Here is an 18,444-nt window from a genome sequence, read left to right on the forward strand (position 1 = left end):
ACATGATTGCTGGGATTTGATTCGATCGAAGGCCAGAGGGCCAATAGGGTAGAGTCTTGGAAACTCTGGGGATCCTCCTGGGGAGTTGAGATGAAGGAAGATTGGAGTTGGGAGAAGAAGAAGTGTGGGGGGAAGAAGAATACCACGTGATGGACGTCTGCAAGGAATGATCTAATGTTCTACAGAGAATAAGAAGAGTGAGAATAGAGATTTCATAGGATAAAGGAGATAATTTCCGACTCATAGTAACTGTTGTACAACAGCAGGACAATGACCTACATATCATTGCAATTGTTACACAGAATCGCAAACACTCGAATAACCATGCAGATGCTCATTATGCCCTCTCTAGGCACGGAAGATGCTATCATGTATACACAATATGCTAATATGCTATGCAACGCTTGTAAGACCACACATCGACCCGATGCTCTACCACTCTGCCGCAGGAAACAGCCCATTCCGCTTCTTCTCACCCTCCCACCGCTCAATCCACGCCTTCATCTGATCCCGACTCTTCTGACTTCCAACATTCACCGTGGGAATGACCCGGCCAATCCGCAGCGCACAGCAAAACATCGTCAACTCGCGAAACGAGCTATGCTCACTATAGGGCACTCCGAAACAGGCACTCTCCCGCGTGCTTCCGCGCTGTGGGATCAAATGTTGCGCCGTAAACGGAGTCCTCCAGTGTTCGCCACGCAGCACTGTCGGCACTGGGGGATTATCCAGCATGCGTCCGGCAGGTGGTCGGTACGACCAGCCAGTGGGTCGGAAGCCAACCACTCGGGAGAAATGGGGTTTCAAGGTGTCCAGATAATCGGCCAGAGTATCGGCCCGGATCTCAAACAGTGTTTGCATATGGACTTGTGCCTCCCAGGGATCGGTCGTGAGCAGGGCCGATAGCTCGGGGTCCTCTAAACAGGCACAGATGCGCTGTTTTTGAGGGTTCGCGAATATCTTTGATCCCAGTGCTCGCGCGATGCCCATGCAAATTCGCTCTTTACCGATACTGTACGTGCCAATGACCACTAATAGTCGACCTCCATTCGAAGATGACTGCTCCGAGGCTGAATCGCTTTTGGTTATAGAGGAGAAAAACTTGTTCATGAGACTACCACCATTCGTTTTTCCCAGCTCACTCCCCACGCCAGATTCCTCGTTGAGTCGGACGCAGAGCTCTGAGCAGGCCGTGATCACATCCTCCTGACTGGGGAAGGCGTACTTGGGATTGAGATAGGTCGTATCGAGATAGCACGTATCAATTCGTTGTTGTCGCGGCTGGCCAGTGACCGGGTTGATAGGGTCAGGTCGTAGGAGAGGATGTTGCACATGAGTTGGGGATGCTCGGAAATCACCACAATGAAGAATGCGCTGCCGTCGAGCTTTGGGACCACTACCAAAGCTCTTCTCAAAGAGAAACAACGAGCTTCCGGGACAATGGTTCGCATGTAGCATCGTGACCTGCACACCCCCGTGTCCGGCACCTCGGTCGTCGTCTCGAAATCAATATCCACGATCCATTTAGGGTCCACGCGAAGTTGCTGTCGGACCAGGTTACCCGTTGGCCGACTACAATAAATGGGACCATGACACCAGGATTTGGTCAGTCCAATATAATGATCACTGTGGAAGTGGCTGAGGAAATAGGCATTGCATCCCTCAACCGCCCCGTAGCGAAAGGCATCCACGCAGATCGAGAAACCCGGCATGATCTTGTAGAACGGACAAGTCCGCTGGTAGGCCTGCTTCCCGCGAGAGGAAACTTCGTTTGCGGCGGCAGCTGCCCAGGCTGTATCTTCGGCGTTTCCAGCCATCATCTTGGAGAAAGCGGATCGCGTGCCGGGGGTATTTTTGGAGTATGGGTCGCCCTGCGGAGGTCGAGCGATGGCAGCCCGTTCAAAGCGTGTCAAACCTTTACCCGAAGTCTCTTCTTTCTTAGTGTCTGATGCCGGTACTATCGGTACCGAGTCGATCGTACTAGTCGCAGGCGAATCCGAGGACTTGCCGTCCAGACAATCGTTGACGTGTACCGAGAGTTCCGTCTCGCTGAAGCCTGCCAGCGCTCTCTGACATATTGGGCAAGTGCTGACTCCCTCGGGCTCGGCATCGAAATAAGTTGAATCATTGAGGCCGTTAGGCATCATGCCAAAGTCGGTGTTTTGTCCTTCTTCATCTTCTTGGTCGTCCCATGGTCCATCTCGAAACTCCTCCCCTACAAGCTCATCGCCGTCTTCAATATCGTCAAAATTCGCGAGTTCATCATCATTGGCATCATTCGTGGCGTCTCTTACCAGTGGTGCCAGCGGGCGCTGAGCGGCAAGAGGTTTTGTACTCGATTCGTCGTCAAGTGAGGGGCGTTGGTCGGTATTAGTCGTGTCAATCGTATGCGAGGTCTCTTCTTGTTCCCGGTATGCTTCCATGTCATCTTCGCTGTCTGATTCATCGATAAATGGTCCACTGTTGGATTTTTTGGCCGGGGCGGGTTTGACTGGCATTGGCGGATCGTTTGCTTCTTCATCGTCATTTGAAGCATCCGGTGACTCCACCTTTCGACGCTTAACGGACTGGCCATTCTCACTGTATCGAGAGCCCTCCGGGTCCAAGAAATCCTCGCTTTCACCCCAGATGTCTTCCGGTGTCCGTGATCGGGCCCTCTCAGTCAAGTCGATCGTCACGGCCGTCCGTTCCCGTTCGACCTTTGCCAATCCCTTCTTGTCCTCCAAAAACAGGCCCTCGGATGTATCACTCTTCAAACTATTTCCATGCTGCAATTTCGGGGTACTACGCCCAGTAATCGGCGATCTTGACGATCCAACGAATTGCGTAATGCGTGGCTGGCGGGAGGTGGCCCCAGCTGGTGCGTCTGTCTTCTGAAAGAAATTCAAAATACTTCTGTTTCCTTTCGCTGAAGACGATTTGGTCGCTGACGCGGGGCCCTTGGATGGCGTGGACGCCTTCTTAGCAAACGATCCTGCCATTGCCCGCGGAGGAGTCAAGGCGAAGGTGGGTAGGCTGAGGGGATCGGGGTCAGGTTTCTAGGGAAGCCCTAATGATGGCGTGCGAGACGGTGGGCGATGATATGGACAAGTACCGTTGCATGAATATGTACAGAATGCTGTTCATTATCCACACGAAAGCAGGGATTGCTGGGGCGCCACCCGATGCGTCCGAAGACGAACCGCGCGGGCATCGCGACACGAAGTCACGTGAACATTACACAGTCAAATGGGATATCTATTCCATACAGAGCTACAGGTGCAACAAAAGAAAAAAGGAAGCTGCAGAGCCTAAAAATGGATCTGATTGATTGCAAGCGCATTGAGCATACTCGCAATAAGCAACACAATGCTAGTGGAGACTGAGGCCGTCGTCCCAGGATATCGCTTTTGGCAGCACACGGCCAAGGCCGCTTAGATTGGAGGCCTCCCTCTTCAAACGCCATTCGTTTACGGTGGAGCAATGCTAGATCATAGACGAGACCTCTTCTCTTCGTGTGGAAATATTGCTCTGCATTCCCACCATTGCGCTAGCTTTTTGTACATTTCAAGCCGCGCGATTTGCCCCCGTATTGGCTCGTTCCGGGGGAACATCATAACATGAGAAAAAAACGTCGAGGCATTAACGAGGATGGATATATGACTTTCGATGTGGGGTGATGGTATCGGGATATGGTTTACCGGGTCTTGCCAACCTGGTTGGCAGCCTCTGTATGATATATAGCTGGTTAGCAAGATCCGGTCATTCTAGCGCAATATGAAGACAAGAAGTATCCGGAAATGTCTTTGATAGAAAGACGTAATTCCCAGAGCACATCCCACCCTCCTACAACGAGGCAGATCGGGGCGCATCACTCACCTCGCCTTGTAGCATCCTCCAACAAACCCACGTCAACCTCCGACCGGGGCAGCATGACATAGCGCACCACACTTCCACGAATGAACATGCTCTTAACGGAGGACAAGTGAGGGTACTTGTCGAGGTCCAGCACTTCGATATCATCCAGCTTGATGTTCAGGTACTGATCGACCGACTTGAGGATTCCACGGATGCGGATGTCATTCTTAAGCTCGATGGTAACCGTCTGGTTGGTAAGGGTCTTGAAGAAACTGTAAAAGACACGCTATCAGTACTGATCGGGGTTGATCGACGGCGCAATGGAGTTCGGCGATACCTGAAGAAAAGCATGATGGCGGGGTAGGGCGTGGAGGGGGTGGGTTGGCGATTAGAGATTGGAGATTGCAGGAGTGGGAAGGAGCGTTGAGTTCGACTACCGCGCTTGAGTTCAGAATGGGAGGTCGCAGTTAGAAGCCGCAGAAGTTCGCGAGTGACAGAGCGGGCGATGCTGTGGAGGTCTGGAGCTGTGATGAGGATGGTCACGTGAGAGGATCACCCAGGATGGCGGAGAAGAGACAAGAGATCACATTCACCCAACAGTCACGAAATCAAGAGAAATTCTAGAATTCATTGAAAATTCCAACGAAGGGCAGATTGGTGATTAATCACAATGCCCGATGACTTGCTGTCGCCAGGATATCCTGGTTGTACTGATTACACTTACATTGCGATATATACCAGGCAGCTGCCGCTATCATTACAGCTTCACGACGAGCTTAGTTGGCATCTCTCATCTCGCATTACATTAAATGGGCTGGCCACCCGGGCACATATAGGTAGACTATCAACATGGATATCAAAATCAACCTCCGCATGAAAACTCAGGTCGACACGGTTCTTCGGTGCTGAACCATCTGTTTCACAGGCTTCGGCTTCATCGCCCATCCAGACAAGCAGGTCCAGCCTGCTCCATTCTTTCTCCCCTCATCAAACAATGCTCCCACTCCATCAAGCAACTTGCTTCGGTCATGACCCATCTCAGCCCGCAAGCGGACCAGCCACTGCTCCCACATCCAACCACCCAAAATCCCCGTGATACTGGCGATGTCGGCCGTGCTGCCAATCGGTCCCTGCACGGCTTCGTACTCTTCAATCTGGCTCGGAACCCGTGGTGCCGGCGTCTCCCTTGGGGGTAGAGGTTCAATGGGCTCTATGCCCATGGGCAAGAACATCCAAGCGCGCTTGATGTTGACGTACCCACCCTGCCGCAGACGAGCGAGGAAGCTCTTGGAGGCGACAGGGTCGTACCCGCGCGTGCGAAGATTGTAGGCAAACTCGACCGACGATGCTGAGCCATATGGGCCCGCGCGGGAGATCTCGGCGTCTAGCACCATGAACTCGAGGTATCCACCGGGCTTGAGGCACCGGCGACACTCCTTCAGAACCAAGTCGTACTCGTCCTGATTAAGCCCGGATGGACATTCAGTCTTCAACAAAGCATGCAAAGAACGCGTGGTGATAACATCAAACTTGTTATTACCGAACGGCAGCTCCCAAAGGCGTTCAACCGAGACCACGCGGTGGTTGGGCGGGCCCTTGATAGCGCTGTTGACAGCTTGCGTCTGATTGACGACAGAGTAGACCTTTGCGTGCGGGAACTCTTGCGCAGCGTGCCAGCCCCATTCGCAAGAAGCATGACCGCCAAGATCGAGAATGCGCACTGCACGTGGCTTCTGTCCATCCTGACTCTGAGGCGTCTTGCGGGTTCGAGTAGCTCGCTTCTCGACCGGGCTCGTGAGCAACTTGCCACCGTTTAGGCATCGAAGCGCGTCCATGGCCCACATGGGTTGACAAAGCTGGGCAAGGACTAGCTGCTCCTTCTCAAGCTTGGAGAACTGTGCTTTCTCAGCCAACACAGAGGTGATGATCGAGTTGCGGGGAGCCTGGGAGAATGGGCCCTTGTATGCGGGCCGCTCTGGAAGGACAAGCTCGTATTTACCCATCAAACTGTTAAGGTGCATATCCATCAATCCGAGTCGGAAGGACTGAATCGCATCGAAGCGCATGTTGCGGTGAAGGAAGCCGTCGGCTGTGTTTGAGCGCTGTCGAATGGACTGGAACCCTCGCCAGTAGATAGAGTCCCTGCTGGCGAACACGGGTGGACGAGGGCTGAGCGATTCGGGAACACCTTCGGCAAACCGAACGGCCTTCTTTGGCGCTGCATCGATGTCTTCTTCTTGATCAGGTGACTTGTCTCCAACATTAGAGTTTGCCTTTGAATCAATCTCGTTGATGGGATTGGTCTCATTCAGAGCGGATAGGTAGGTTGCCTGCGCTGTGAGCCATACACTGGTTCTGTCGAGACTTGCTGCAGCACGCACTTGCAGCTCATTGTCATAGAGCTCGTCATACTCGTACACGTTACCGGGTTGGGTGATCTCCTGGACGGCCTCGAAGGTTGCACTCACAGGGCTGTGGGTGCCTTGCCGTGTGAGAGGTCGAGTAGGCGTGTCACATGGCAGTCGAATGGCAGTAGGCGGGCCATCCTCGTCGCGGATCGCAGTATCAGGATCATCCTCTTGTACACGGTCAGGCCATTCAATGACCTGCTCAACTACTTCTCCTTGGTCTCGGAGAAACGGAAGGTTATAGAAACCCTCAGCTACGGCAGACGTCGGTGGAAGGTTGTCATTCGGGATCGACCATGTGTGACGAGCACGCGGCGCCAACGAGGCAAAAAAACCGCCAGGTGATGGAATGCTTAGCTCGCTGAAGCTGTAACCCGACAAGTCCGATGCCGGCGTGACTCCATCGGCACTTCGGGGCCGGCTCTGTGGAGCAGGTTGAAGCTGCCACATCTCATCGTCCCCCGACGTCTCGGACCAAGTTTCGGGTGTGCGATCCAATGGGATATGCTGCAGCATGGCCAGAGCACCATCCGGTAGGTAGAGTCCTTCATCCGATGGAGTCGACCCGCGGGATGGATCATCATAAGGGACCTCAGCCTCATATCCCAGCGAGGATGTCGAGGTGTTTTGCAGAGCCGTGGGCAGTGTAGGGAAGCGTCCAAGGACATTGCGCCAGTCACTCTGTGGGCTTTCAATAGTAAACGAGACAGCCTGGAGGTCGACACGGCTCTCGTCATTCCCTAGATCCTCCGCATCACTCCCATCCAGATCGGGACGAACGTGGACATCCGGTGCATCCCAGTTGGTATCAGGAAGCGAATGCGTATCTGGAGTGGCCAGCGCACTGAGATTTGATTCCTGATCGGAGGAGATACTGCCATCCAAGGAGGGCGGAGCGTATGATGCTGGTACAGCTCGACCGAGCATGGAGAGTGCTACGGGAGAGACTGGAAGCCTGGACGGAGGCGTTGGAGGAATGGGCGAACTCTTACAAGTACCTCGGAGAGAGGGCCAGTCTGTGGAGGAAGGAATGTCAAGAGTCAGTCCACCTCTACTTTTGCGACTCCCACGACTGCCGGTGGAAGTGACCGAATTCCTCGTGATTGGTGTCACCAAGCTGGAGCGTTGGGTTCCCGGTGCCGAGAAACACGAGTCGCTGATCTCGGTGGAATTGTCATCGTCCGAGGCATCGTACAAATCGTCGAACCCTTGCATCTGTTGCTGCCATTCGTGGTCCGAACAGGAGGATGTTGTCCCTGCCGAGAGCGGCGACATCAACCGGGCCAATCGAGCATGAGTCGGTACTGATAGTCCGCTTGTCTTGAGGGTCAACTTGGGACTGGGCAGGTTTGGTCTCGAGAACGGAGGGCTACCGGCGCCCTTTGGTGAGAATTGCGACTCGCGAGTATCTTCCATTATGGTATTAAGCTTGGTGCCTCGGGCCTGCCGAAGAGGCGGACATCGTGCAGTGGGAAGGCGAAGTGTATCGGCCATCTTTTCCTCCCTTATCCGCAGTTAGATGTGCTGATGTTGTTTGAATCTCGAGAGCGTATGAGTGTTCTCCAGTAACACGACGTTCTATGGGTATCTCAAAGTAGTATTAGTCGTAGTAATAAACGGCATCGACACCGGTCAACGGGTCCAGTAGCGATATGATCAGATCAATTTGGAAATCGTAGGAAATCGAATGCGAATAGTAACGAGAAGAGAAAGACAGAAAACTAGCCACAGCTGCCAGAGCATGAGGCCAGGAACAGAAATAAAGGAAAACAGCGAGATGACGAAATAACAGACGCGAGCGAGGACGCTCCGCCACGAACCAGGACTATATACTGTATATACACACTTTCCCACTCTCTTCCATCACCAGCCTCCATCCCGGGCGCCTATCCGCCCTGAGGGGGATGTGCGGAGGAGAGCTCAATCCCTGTTTCCCAGCCCATTTCGCAAAGTCAGTCCACCGAGCTACTGCAAGATTGGGCACGACTAGTCCACCAACCCGCAGTCGAGTCGAGTGAATGATCGACGGTCATTGGTTCGTTGGGAAATGGGCGCATCGCCCAGCCATAATTCTTTGCCTGATCGCGCCCTCTGAAGGGCAGGAAAATGTCACTCACGAGGACTGTCAAGAGAAACAAATTGTAGGCCTGATGCTTGGCGGAGCGAATCAGCTTGGCCCAAATTGTGACGAACCGCTGGTGGGTGACAGGGGGGTCAGTCACTGAGATGACAGCAGCCAGTCAGCGATCGCGTGTAGGCGCCGGGCGGGCTAAACTTAGCATCAATTAAGTGGTCAAGGGAACTGCAGCATTGCCTCTTCCGGTGTGATTAACGGGCATTTGTCGTGGCCCCCGCATCGGCCCGTCACCCGTGTGACTGCGATTTACCCTCGATATCACCAGTGAAAACACCGCAATATCACTAAAAGCAGGGTAATTAACCCTGCATGACGTATGTACTCGAGAAGTTGAGTAATGATCACCCCACTTTCACAGCATCAAAAGAGGGGTAAGTACTCCGTAAGGCCAATTAGCCCCAGAACCAGTCCTAATTTGCAGACACCACAGCGTGCAGGATTAGCCTGGATTAATTTTAGAACTTTGATTAATTGAACCTAATTTACTGCAGAGTTGCATCCTTGACCACCACTGTTTTTCAATAATGCCCTGCCTATCCACCTATTAGAGTTAAGACAGCTGGTACAAGAGACTTGAGGGCGCATAATTAAGTTAATAAGTGCCTGATCTAGTCGGCTCGATAGTAAGGCATCGCTCGTGAGGGAGACCGATGTGCAACCAGCCCAAGCACTGCGATTCGACAGTCTTAGTTTCAAACTCCAATAGTCCCGAAACCCTTTTGACTCATTCCAAGAGCCATGGCTGGGAAATAAGATTGCGCACGAAATCCGGGATGAAGATTGGTGCTGAGAGGTCATATAGAGTTCTTCAGGGTCGGACCGTGATCAATCGTCAGGCACCGAGTATACAGAAATGAGATCAGCTGGAAAAGGGCCCCAGCCGTGATCTATGGGCTTGAGAAGGACTGATGCGATTGTCAAAGGTATAGCGCTAGAATGGACAGCAAGTAGAAAATCTGCCTGCATTGAATGAATGACTCCTCTTCCGGGTTCATCTTTACCCAGATACTCTCAAACTGGAGTTCTCATGTTTGGCAGCTTCTAATGGCTTTCATCTATGCACAATCGAATCAATAGAGTACTTTCGAGTATTTTGGAGTGTCCATCTGATAGGTATATAGGCTCACAATAAATATCTCCTCACTTCTATAGTACCATAGTTGAAGCAACGAGGAAGACCTCACGTCAATTGGACAAGATGAGTTCTGTAACTTCTATCTCCGTTGCATCATCTCTGCATAGACTTCATGGATCTCGACACTACGGGGATGTCTCCTACATCAATGTCCGACGTCCGACGCAGATCCACTTATTTTGACGCTCTGTAGAAAATTGAAATCCCGAGATCACCCATGACCCAAGAGCGCTTCCTGCAACACCTGCCGTAGCGGGACACGGGGGCTAGCCATTGCTTCTGACACGCCGTGGGGCTTACAAGTGGATTCATTCAGATTAGCGCCTTACCAGGGATATGCCTAAATAGTACTGCATAGCCCTCGAAATTGACAAGTTGAGGCAGGGCGATCATCAGCTGTTGACGCCATTATTGTGCAAGGAAGAGGGTTAGTCGGGGGATATTTCGATGACCTCAAAAGATCCACATTGTGATTGACTAGATGTGATAATTCATGGATTATGACTAGTCTTGATTATTGTGATTGAATATTGTTGACTGTCCAGTTGGATAGAGACCGAGAGTGTATACAAGTTGTATACAATCTTATCACCTCGACCCCTCCATGACTATTTACCCCTCCTTCCGTGGCGTAGTCTCCTGCGTACACCAGCGCCCAAACCCGCCATAACATAACAAGGAAATTGCTAGCGAGTAACGGAAGCAACAATCCTTTTTCAACCCCAATAATGAAATCATTTTTGCGTGGCCCTGTTGAGTAACTAGTACAGCAGAGTAATGGGGACGGGCCCGTCCGGGTCGGATCACAGTGCGCCGTGGGGGTGCACAGACTTGTTCTTACTGTTGGACGTTGGGTGCTTCCCCCCGCTTTGTTATTGATTGACTATTTGGGCGGCTATTGAAGTAATCATCTTCGGATGATTTGGAGCACATGTATAGGCGAGTAGTAGTAGTGGTCAGTTGTAGCAATATGGTTCATCCGGGTGTTCATTTGCCTGGCTTGTCATTGCCCGGGTTTTGATGCCGAAGAGGGTATTGAGCTGGTTTGCTTGTCAATCCAAGCTGGTTTTTGATAGTATAGAAACTGGTTGGATCAAAGACCAGGGGATGCAACCAGCGAATGGTGATAGACCATAGCAATACTATGCTGTCGAGGGTTGAAAGGCTCTAGTTATAGTATGTCTGTTGGTTCATCTCGTTGGGACCAGGATAGATGACCTCTTTGTAATCTTTCCTCGGAGCCAAGCCATAGCTAAACACCCCAGAACCACGATGATTGGCGGATGAAGGCGCCCAGCAAGTCCGAAGGAGCTTCGAGAACCCTCTATGGTTAATCCCCCCTCCAAATAACCTTAAGATCACAGACCAGTTTAACAACCCCCTGTCGACGGCCCAGCCAGACCCCCTGTCCGAGCTCCAGGTCAGCCGACTTGGTTGAATTTTCTGGTACTGTCAGGCGGAAGATTGTTAGGTATTATTATTGTACCGGTCCTCCGTACTCCGTTGGGGTGGAATATGGCATCGGAATGACCCGATCAGGTAATCCAGCAGATCAGTGGTGATTTATCAGGGGCCGCCCATCCAGACTGTACCACCCTACGGTGGACTTGCGACACCATGGTGAGAATCACCGGAAGCTGTGAAAATGGAGCCTCGACACGTTGAGTTCTGCGCTCTGAGTGGATCAACCTGTTGGACTTAAGTAGACTAGTGCAACAGAGAGGGTCCTGATTGCAGTGAAGATCGAAGATTGGCAGGGCCCACGTGAGACGCGGAGCCCTTATCGGGGCCGTTTGCATCATCGCGAAGACTTTTTTTTTAGTGAGAGTAAAGGAGAGTAAGAGAGTAGACAATGATGGAATCCCTGCTGTAAGGATATATCAAGAAAAGACAGAAATGATCAATGCCAAGACCCTATTTCGTTGATATCACGTCAAATCGAAAAAGAAACAGGTCGTATGCTCTCAACTTGTTAATTTTGTACAACAAGGGGCCCATCTTTCGGTGAACCCGGCATATCCACCTTTGGGTCGCCACTCAGCCTGATGTAAACTAAACACGATAGAAGGAATAATACTGGGGTCAAGACCGGAAGAGGAGGAGAAGAGTCGCGACTTCATATTTGGTACTAAGCTTAGCTAGTTCAATTGGTCCCCATCGTGACCTACTTTCACCTTTAACTTATCTTTTTATCCGGCTCTCCCCCCTCCATTCCTTTCCCCTCACCTCCATCTTTCTTCTTCCTTTCTTCATCCTATTCCTTCGACTAATTCCTCCTCTTCTCCCTCCCCCATCATCCTCTCCAATCACTCACAATGTCGCCGCCCGCCATCATTGCCCCGTCCATTCTCAGTGCCGACTTTGCAAACCTCGGCCATGATTGCGCGAAGAAGATGGAGCAAGGCGCCGACTGGCTCCATGTCGACATCATGGATGGCCACTTCGTCCCCAACATGACCATCGGATGCCCCGTCGTCTCTCAGATCCGCGGCTGTGTCGACCGACCACTCGAGCCCGGCTCTAAGGGTACCTTCGACTGCCACATGATGATCATGGAGGTATGTCTCGTCTCGTCCGAGAAATCCCCAATCGCGTGACCCAAAAGAAGCTCCCGCTGATCGCATACCTTCCTTTCCCCGCGTTTCTAGCCTCACAAATGGGTAAAAGAGTTCCAAAAAGCCGGCTGCGACTTGTACTGCTTCCACTACGAGGCGGCCGTGTCCTCCGTCGCCGCGACCGATCCCACCGATAAGACTACCACAGAACGGACCAGCCCGCGCGCATTGATCAAGTATATCCACGAGGAGGGCATGCAGGCCGGTATTGCAATCAAGCCGGATACCCCGGTCGATGTCCTCTGGGATATTCTCGACAGCCCTGATCACACCGAACGCCCAGATGTGAGTTAAACCCGAGCTCTCCGCAGGAAGCTTTTCCCCCGGACTACACACGCCCGCAGCAAAACCCGTTCTGCACACGCATGACCCCCGGAACTTTTCTCTCCCCTTAAGGCACGGCTTCACGCTAACGGCAGCTTCTCCCGGCAGATGGTTCTCGTCATGACAGTACACCCCGGTTTCGGTGGCCAGAAATTCATGGCCTCCGAGCTGCCCAAGGTGTCCGCCCTGCGCGCACGGTATCCCGAGTTGAACATCGAAGTCGATGGTGGTCTCGGCCTGGGCACAATTGACCAGGCGGCTGAAGCAGGCGCCAACGTGATTGTGGCCGGTTCAGCGGTTTTTGGCGCGGCGGATCCAGCTGACGTCATTCTGAAGCTGCGCGAAGCCGTTCAGAAGCGACGGGGTCAGTCTAAGGCATAGATGTTGGGATAGCAATAAACCGAGGGACCGGCTGACCCGATCCGAACACTCCCCAATTCAAATTCATACGTGCTCACGACCCGTTGATCAAGGGTCAATTCTCGCTCGGTGGAGACCGAAGCGGGACGAGACTGCACGCCCTCCACGGATTGTCACTTTCAACTACAGTACCATTTCACAAAAGGGGTTACGGTGTTTGATGTCTTTTCTTCTCGACTTGCGCGATGCGATTCTTGCACGGGGTTTCTTATTTTGGACAGTCCCCCTTTTGAGTGCATATTTTTCCATGGAGGGGGTCTATTTTGCCCGATTGAGGGGGGCTTATTCTTGTGTACTGTTTGTAATGATGAGCTATGAATGGCATTTGACATATACTTCTTTCACGCTGACCAATGAGATTGGTTGAATTGGTTGTCCGGGGAAGCTAGATGCAGCTGAACTCTACAATGAGTTGCAAAGTAGAACTTGCTGGAAGCGATGTGGCATTGCTTGCTAGGACTGAAACAGGACCTGGTATCATAAACAGTGCTGGCAAGAATCGACGTGGGCAAAAAGGGGGAGCACTCCTCTGTACAGATTCATCAATGGTCGTAAACAGCCTGGACGTCTACTCCTTCGAAGCGCTGGTCTCCACCGCAACCTTGGTATCTTGCGCCGTAGTAGTAGACTTCTCCTTGGACTCGGAGGGGACATCTTTCTTCTCCTCCTCCGCGTCCTCCTTAACTTCATCCCTCACATCCTCATTCTCCTCCACACCAGCAACCTCCTCAACAATACTCTCATCCCTCGGTCTCTCCGCCGCCTCCTTCCTCAACGCATCCAACGAACCCCCCGGCCCCTCCGCCCCCGAAATACTCTGCCGAATCTCCGTCACAACACTATCCCTATCCGCATTATCGCCGCCAGAAATAATCGACCCGCGATGATGTTCCACAAGACCCAATTCCTCCGCATTCTCGACGCGGAAATTCGCCGATGACACGGCCGCTACTTCGGGGATCAAGGGGGGTCGCTTGGGGGCGTTGGAGGAGTCGGGGGTGATGTCGGGGAGTTCGGGGGCGACGGAGCCGCGGTGGGCTTTTATGGTGGGAGAGGTGGAGGAGGGAGGGTCAGGTGTTGGAGCTTGTTCTTCGGCTTTGGTTTCGGCGTCTTTCTTGGTGACGTCTTTTTTCTCGTCCGCTTTGCTAATGGCTTTGTTGGCGGCTTCGGAGCTTGCCTGGCGGAGGGCAAGGACGGCTGATTCATCCTTTTTGTCCTCTGGTTTGATCGCGGGTGGGCTTTGGATTTTGATCGTGGAGGGTTTGGGGGTGGTGGGTGCTGGCGCGGGGGATTCGACTACGGGAAGAGAATTGCTGGTAGCTGGCATACCGTCCAGATCTTGGACGCTGTTGACGATCATGCGCAGTTCGCCGAATTCATTCCACTCTTCGATTTCTTCAAGGTCCTGCAGGAAGGTGGAGTTAGTTGATACTGCTGCAAGCATAAGCTAAAGGGGGAGAGGGCTACATACCCCGACGATATTCCCATACTTCACCAGACCGGGCAACTTCTTGCCCTTGGACCGGCGACCCCAGAGCTTACGGGCAACTTCATCCGTGGCAACGTCAATAGCACGGAAGGGCAGTTTGTTCGCCTTGAGGATCGTTTCAATCCGGGCGGTCGCGGTGACAATGTGCGAGGACCCCGCCGTTAGGGAGGTGTAGAGATAAAGGGTTGAGTCGGACATGGTGGGTAGATAGGAGATGGTTAGATAGTTGGTAGATGGTAGAGAGAGAAGAGAAGAGAATGGTAAGAGACAAAGCTCTATCGCCGGGAAATAGGGGCTCAGGCTCTCCAAATAGGAGTCAAAAAGGAGTTACAGGTTTGATGGAGACACCCGATCACTTGAAACTGCTTGGGATTGTTTGGGCCGATGACGTGGGAGGGTCACGTGATTGAGGGTGATCGGCACAGGGGAGTAAAGAAGTGCACTTACTCCGTAGAGTAGACCTATTTTACTATCAGGAAGTAGAAACAATAATTGCCTACTAGTACAATAACTAGAAGGGTACCCTCTACAAGGTGATGGCGTCGCGGGTATGTCTACACTACTGACAATATCTCAGCCAAATTACGTAGTGATTTCAGCCCTGAAAGGTGCCACCAACCTTTTATACCATCTCCACATCTCTAGCATGTTCCCTCCCCAGTCGCCGCCCATGGCAACTTGACGTCAGCCAAACCCTTCCACGCGAATGTGTACCGCCAATGTTACTACGAATCTCCACTTGACATATCCTTGGATGAGCGGACCCGAAGGTGTGGTTATGGTTGAGGTCGTTCGTGTGGCCACAGGATGGAGAGCTCGGGGATTCAGGCTGGAGATTAGTATTCATGGTCTTCAGATAGGGTTAGTTGCCGTCTTCGACTTAGATGCTTAATCCTGCACCATGACGACTGTTGGAACACTGAAGAACTCTGTCAGTCTGAAGCTGGCCTGATCGCATTGGCGTCTTGGCTGGCCAGGTTCTGACCTGTTTACACGGACGACTGATCATTGACGAAGCTCAATGCTGCCCAAATAGGAACCTGACGATAGAGAGAGCAGCTGAGCAGCACAGCCTAGCTGCTCTCGCCATCAAGTGCAGCGCGGACTAAGAACCGCGCTCCGAGTGGAATAGATGCTGAGATAGGTATCGATCTGTTCATGATCTGGAGTCTGCCATCTCTCCGTCTCTGTCATCTGGTGGCAAGAATAGGGTATGAAAGAAAGTCAGGCCCTGAAAGTCAACATACGCATCCAAGGTCTCATCCAAGTCCAAGCTCACACCCATCCTTACACTTCAGCCTGCAGCACAGCAAACGTCCTGCGCGGCAAAGAAACCACGCGACGACCGTGTGACCATAACCCCATGCTAGACCCATCCCAACAACCAGCAAAGTTTCCAATCCGCCTGCCGGAGGCTGACGAAAAGCCCTGCAGCAGCCACAGCATGCATAACCCTTCATCCCCGGGTAATGAGGCTGAGCGGCCGCGTTTGCAGAGCTCTCATTGCTTATGGATGCGCGAAGAGGCCTAATAAAGACTACCAGCTCCCAGCTCCCCTTTTCGGGGGGTTACTCGTGATGCGCCATCTGCGCCTCGATCAAGAAAGCTGCATCGTCATGGATGGTGAGACGAAGATAGAGCACGAGACCTTGACTATGACATGGCTATGACTATGGCATTGCGATGATGGAGATCGATGAGGGTGTTCTGTCTGTGTGGTATCGGGCCTCGACAGCCTAACGTTCACCGCAAGTCTGACGGAGGGCTTATTGGAGAGGAGGGTGCGGGTTGTTCTATAGCACGGATCGCTGGGGGTGTGGTTGGAACTTGACTAGTCGGAAGACAAGCACAGGCACCTTGGCAAGGTTGTCACGGGCGCATGGCTCGGGAGCTGGTGCATTGGAACTGGCCCGTTGTCCCAGATGATATTGTAGGTTAGCTGGGGAAGTGGCTAGGAGCTTGGACTCCGCAGATGTAGACAGCGAGGAAGACACGATATGATAGGACTGCCCTCACTGCGCGGTAATTGCAAGGGCCAATCACTCTTACGATCAAATTCACCCTCAGACTCGCATCGTCAAATCGTAAAATGACAAGCCTCGAGTGAGTTTCCGCTGGCTTCACATCGTACTTCTGTCCCTGACTCCTGCACGAGAGAAGCTGTAGGTGTGTCGAGCCTGAAACTTTAAGCAGCGTCTCCCCTCAACCCATCACCGAGTTCCAGATATTGGAAGTGAAACTCCCTTTAGAAACAGAGTGTGTTGCACAGTGTAATTTGTAAATAGCACACATGTAGGATGACATATTATTGTCAAGAGTGCCGTACCCCATGCCGTGACAGCATGATGTATGATACCTCAGAATGCACTCCCAATACTGCGATTCGACTGGTCGTACAAACCGGGTCACGGGGTCAACAAGGCATCGTCAGCACATCGAGTTAGTTAAAGATTCATCCCATCTGTCCAGAACGGACTAGCTCTCTGGAGAATTTATTATTGGGGGATCGGCGGGATCACAGGAGAACCCGGGTGAAATCCATCACGTCGATCAGGGCGGCCTCAACCCCTTGGTGATGGTTAAATGATGCATACAGAGTAGCAGAGTGCATATACTTGCATACTCTTCCACCTATAAACAGACCAGCCATTGAGAGCCTTGAAACGCGGCGGCAATCGCGTTTTGGGGGTTCCCGAATCCTTCAAGATTGCTGAGTAGGAGGATTCGACGTGCAGAGATCTATCGGGGAGATTCGAATCACGTACTCCGTAGACAGGGGGCTCATATAGAAAAATCAATCATTGACGGTAAGCTGCGGGGTGCTCCGTGCAAGTTGACAGTCCAGAATCAATATGGAAAAGAGAGCCCCCCGTGCCAGAGTCACTAGTGTGGTGATCGTCCTGGGCTAAATCCCCGTTTTCCCCTGAACAAACCAAACCAGCTGGAGACCCTCTCCATAGTTGGATCATAGTAATAGGTTTTTTTTGAGACTCGACAAGGCACCGTTAACTATAGTGTTTTAAATAGATATCTAGAATAGAGAACCACGATAGGAGGATGTATACAAATTTGAATGCATGCATGTAAACTACAGTAAGTAACTCTCGAGCCATGGTTCGCTGGCGGGAATCGCGGGCTCTGACCATGGTTCCTACATGCTAGTTCCACTGCACTAGTTAACCAGGCAAACTCACCGTCTTCAACTCCTCAACTAGAAATTGCGGACTACAATAGTTACTACTACAGACTATCCCACGAGCAAATCATTATATACCTATACAGACAAGTCTCGAGTCTATCCCCACCTCCCACCTCCACATTCTACCTTCTGGACCAGTTTGGGCGTGGGCTTTGGGCGCTGGGCACCCGCCATGGGTCACCGGGGCCCAACTGTTGCTCCAGTTGCAGATGGGCGACAACGTGGCAGATGTTGAGGCGGGGAGAGAGACTCGTTGTCTCCCTCGCTAGCTGACTAGTTTGATACATGGGCTTTCTTTCTCATTTTCTAGTTTTTTAAAGTGGAGGGTGTGAGCTGATGAAGGAGGTTGGACTACGGAGTAGTAGAATCTATCGGGCACCCGCCGTAGGCGCGAAGGATTAGGATAGAACTGGCTGGATGATTTGATCATGTTAGTGCAGGGGAGGAGGTTGTTCAAAGAGGAAAGAAGGGGACTTGGATATACTAGTTTCTGAGTTGTATACTCCGTCAATGGAGAACTATGGAGTCGGGTGGGTATACTGGGGCACGAATCCGTACCTAGAGGAGGAATAACTTCAGTATGATAATATAATCATCGACTCGAGGGGTCATACACATGTTAATGTTAGCATGTTTCGAGAGCGAGCCTCTCCTCTGCCATCATGATTATTACTCACCCCCTTCAAACTGCCCTCTAACAAGATCCAACCATCCCCGTGTCATCTGGGACGGTCGGAAACTGACTCGGGGCGATCCGGTTCGCTGCCTCACTTTTCCCAGTGGTGCTTGAGTCCTCCCCTCTTGGGTCCCAAGTTGGGTGCAGCTGCACTTCCCCCCTCCACCAACCAGGTCAGCCACAACTTACAAGTGCAGCCCATCG

At 52.1% G+C, this 18,444-nt stretch overlaps 5 protein-coding genes across 5 annotated transcripts; 1 reads left to right on the forward strand and 4 right to left on the reverse strand.

The window, feature by feature from the left end:
- Nucleotides 1–432: 432 nt before the first annotated feature.
- Nucleotides 433–2,981, reverse strand: N7473_012428 (DNA cross-link repair protein PSO2; the record flags this gene model as incomplete). The annotated part of the gene is made up of 2 exons (XM_057158367.1): nucleotides 433–1,410; nucleotides 1,473–2,981. 2 exons carry the CDS (start codon nucleotides 2,979–2,981, stop codon nucleotides 433–435), a joined length of 2,487 nt encoding a protein of 828 aa, XP_057002321.1.
- Nucleotides 2,982–3,676: 695 nt separating this feature from the next.
- Nucleotides 3,677–4,188, reverse strand: N7473_012429 (Sm-like protein LSM2; the record flags this gene model as incomplete). Its single annotated transcript, XM_057158368.1, has 3 exons — nucleotides 3,677–3,708; nucleotides 3,859–4,109; nucleotides 4,175–4,188. The coding sequence occupies 3 exons, from the start codon at nucleotides 4,186–4,188 to the stop codon at nucleotides 3,677–3,679; spliced, it is 297 nt and encodes a 98-aa protein (XP_057002322.1).
- A 530-nt stretch (nucleotides 4,189–4,718) lies between these two features.
- Nucleotides 4,719–7,739, reverse strand: N7473_012430 (uncharacterized protein; the record flags this gene model as incomplete). Its single annotated transcript, XM_057158369.1, has 1 exon — nucleotides 4,719–7,739. The coding sequence occupies one exon, from the start codon at nucleotides 7,737–7,739 to the stop codon at nucleotides 4,719–4,721; it is 3,021 nt and encodes a 1,006-aa protein (XP_057002323.1).
- Nucleotides 7,740–11,832: 4,093 nt separating this feature from the next.
- On the forward strand, nucleotides 11,833–12,837 carry N7473_012431 (ribulose-phosphate 3-epimerase RPE1; the record flags this gene model as incomplete). The annotated part of the gene is made up of 3 exons (XM_057158370.1): nucleotides 11,833–12,075; nucleotides 12,166–12,417; nucleotides 12,565–12,837. The coding sequence occupies 3 exons, from the start codon at nucleotides 11,833–11,835 to the stop codon at nucleotides 12,835–12,837; spliced, it is 768 nt and encodes a 255-aa protein (XP_057002324.1).
- A 607-nt stretch (nucleotides 12,838–13,444) lies between these two features.
- Nucleotides 13,445–14,563, reverse strand: N7473_012432 (uncharacterized protein; the record flags this gene model as incomplete). The annotated part of the gene is made up of 2 exons (XM_057158371.1): nucleotides 13,445–14,281; nucleotides 14,348–14,563. 2 exons carry the CDS (start codon nucleotides 14,561–14,563, stop codon nucleotides 13,445–13,447), a joined length of 1,053 nt encoding a protein of 350 aa, XP_057002325.1.
- Nucleotides 14,564–18,444: the final 3,881 nt, after the last annotated feature.

The sequence above is a fragment of the Penicillium subrubescens genome (assembly GCF_028828155.1).
Source record: "Penicillium subrubescens strain IBT 31985 chromosome Unknown utg000011l_segment0_segment0, whole genome shotgun sequence".
Lineage (NCBI taxonomy): Eukaryota > Fungi > Ascomycota > Eurotiomycetes > Eurotiales > Aspergillaceae > Penicillium > Penicillium subrubescens.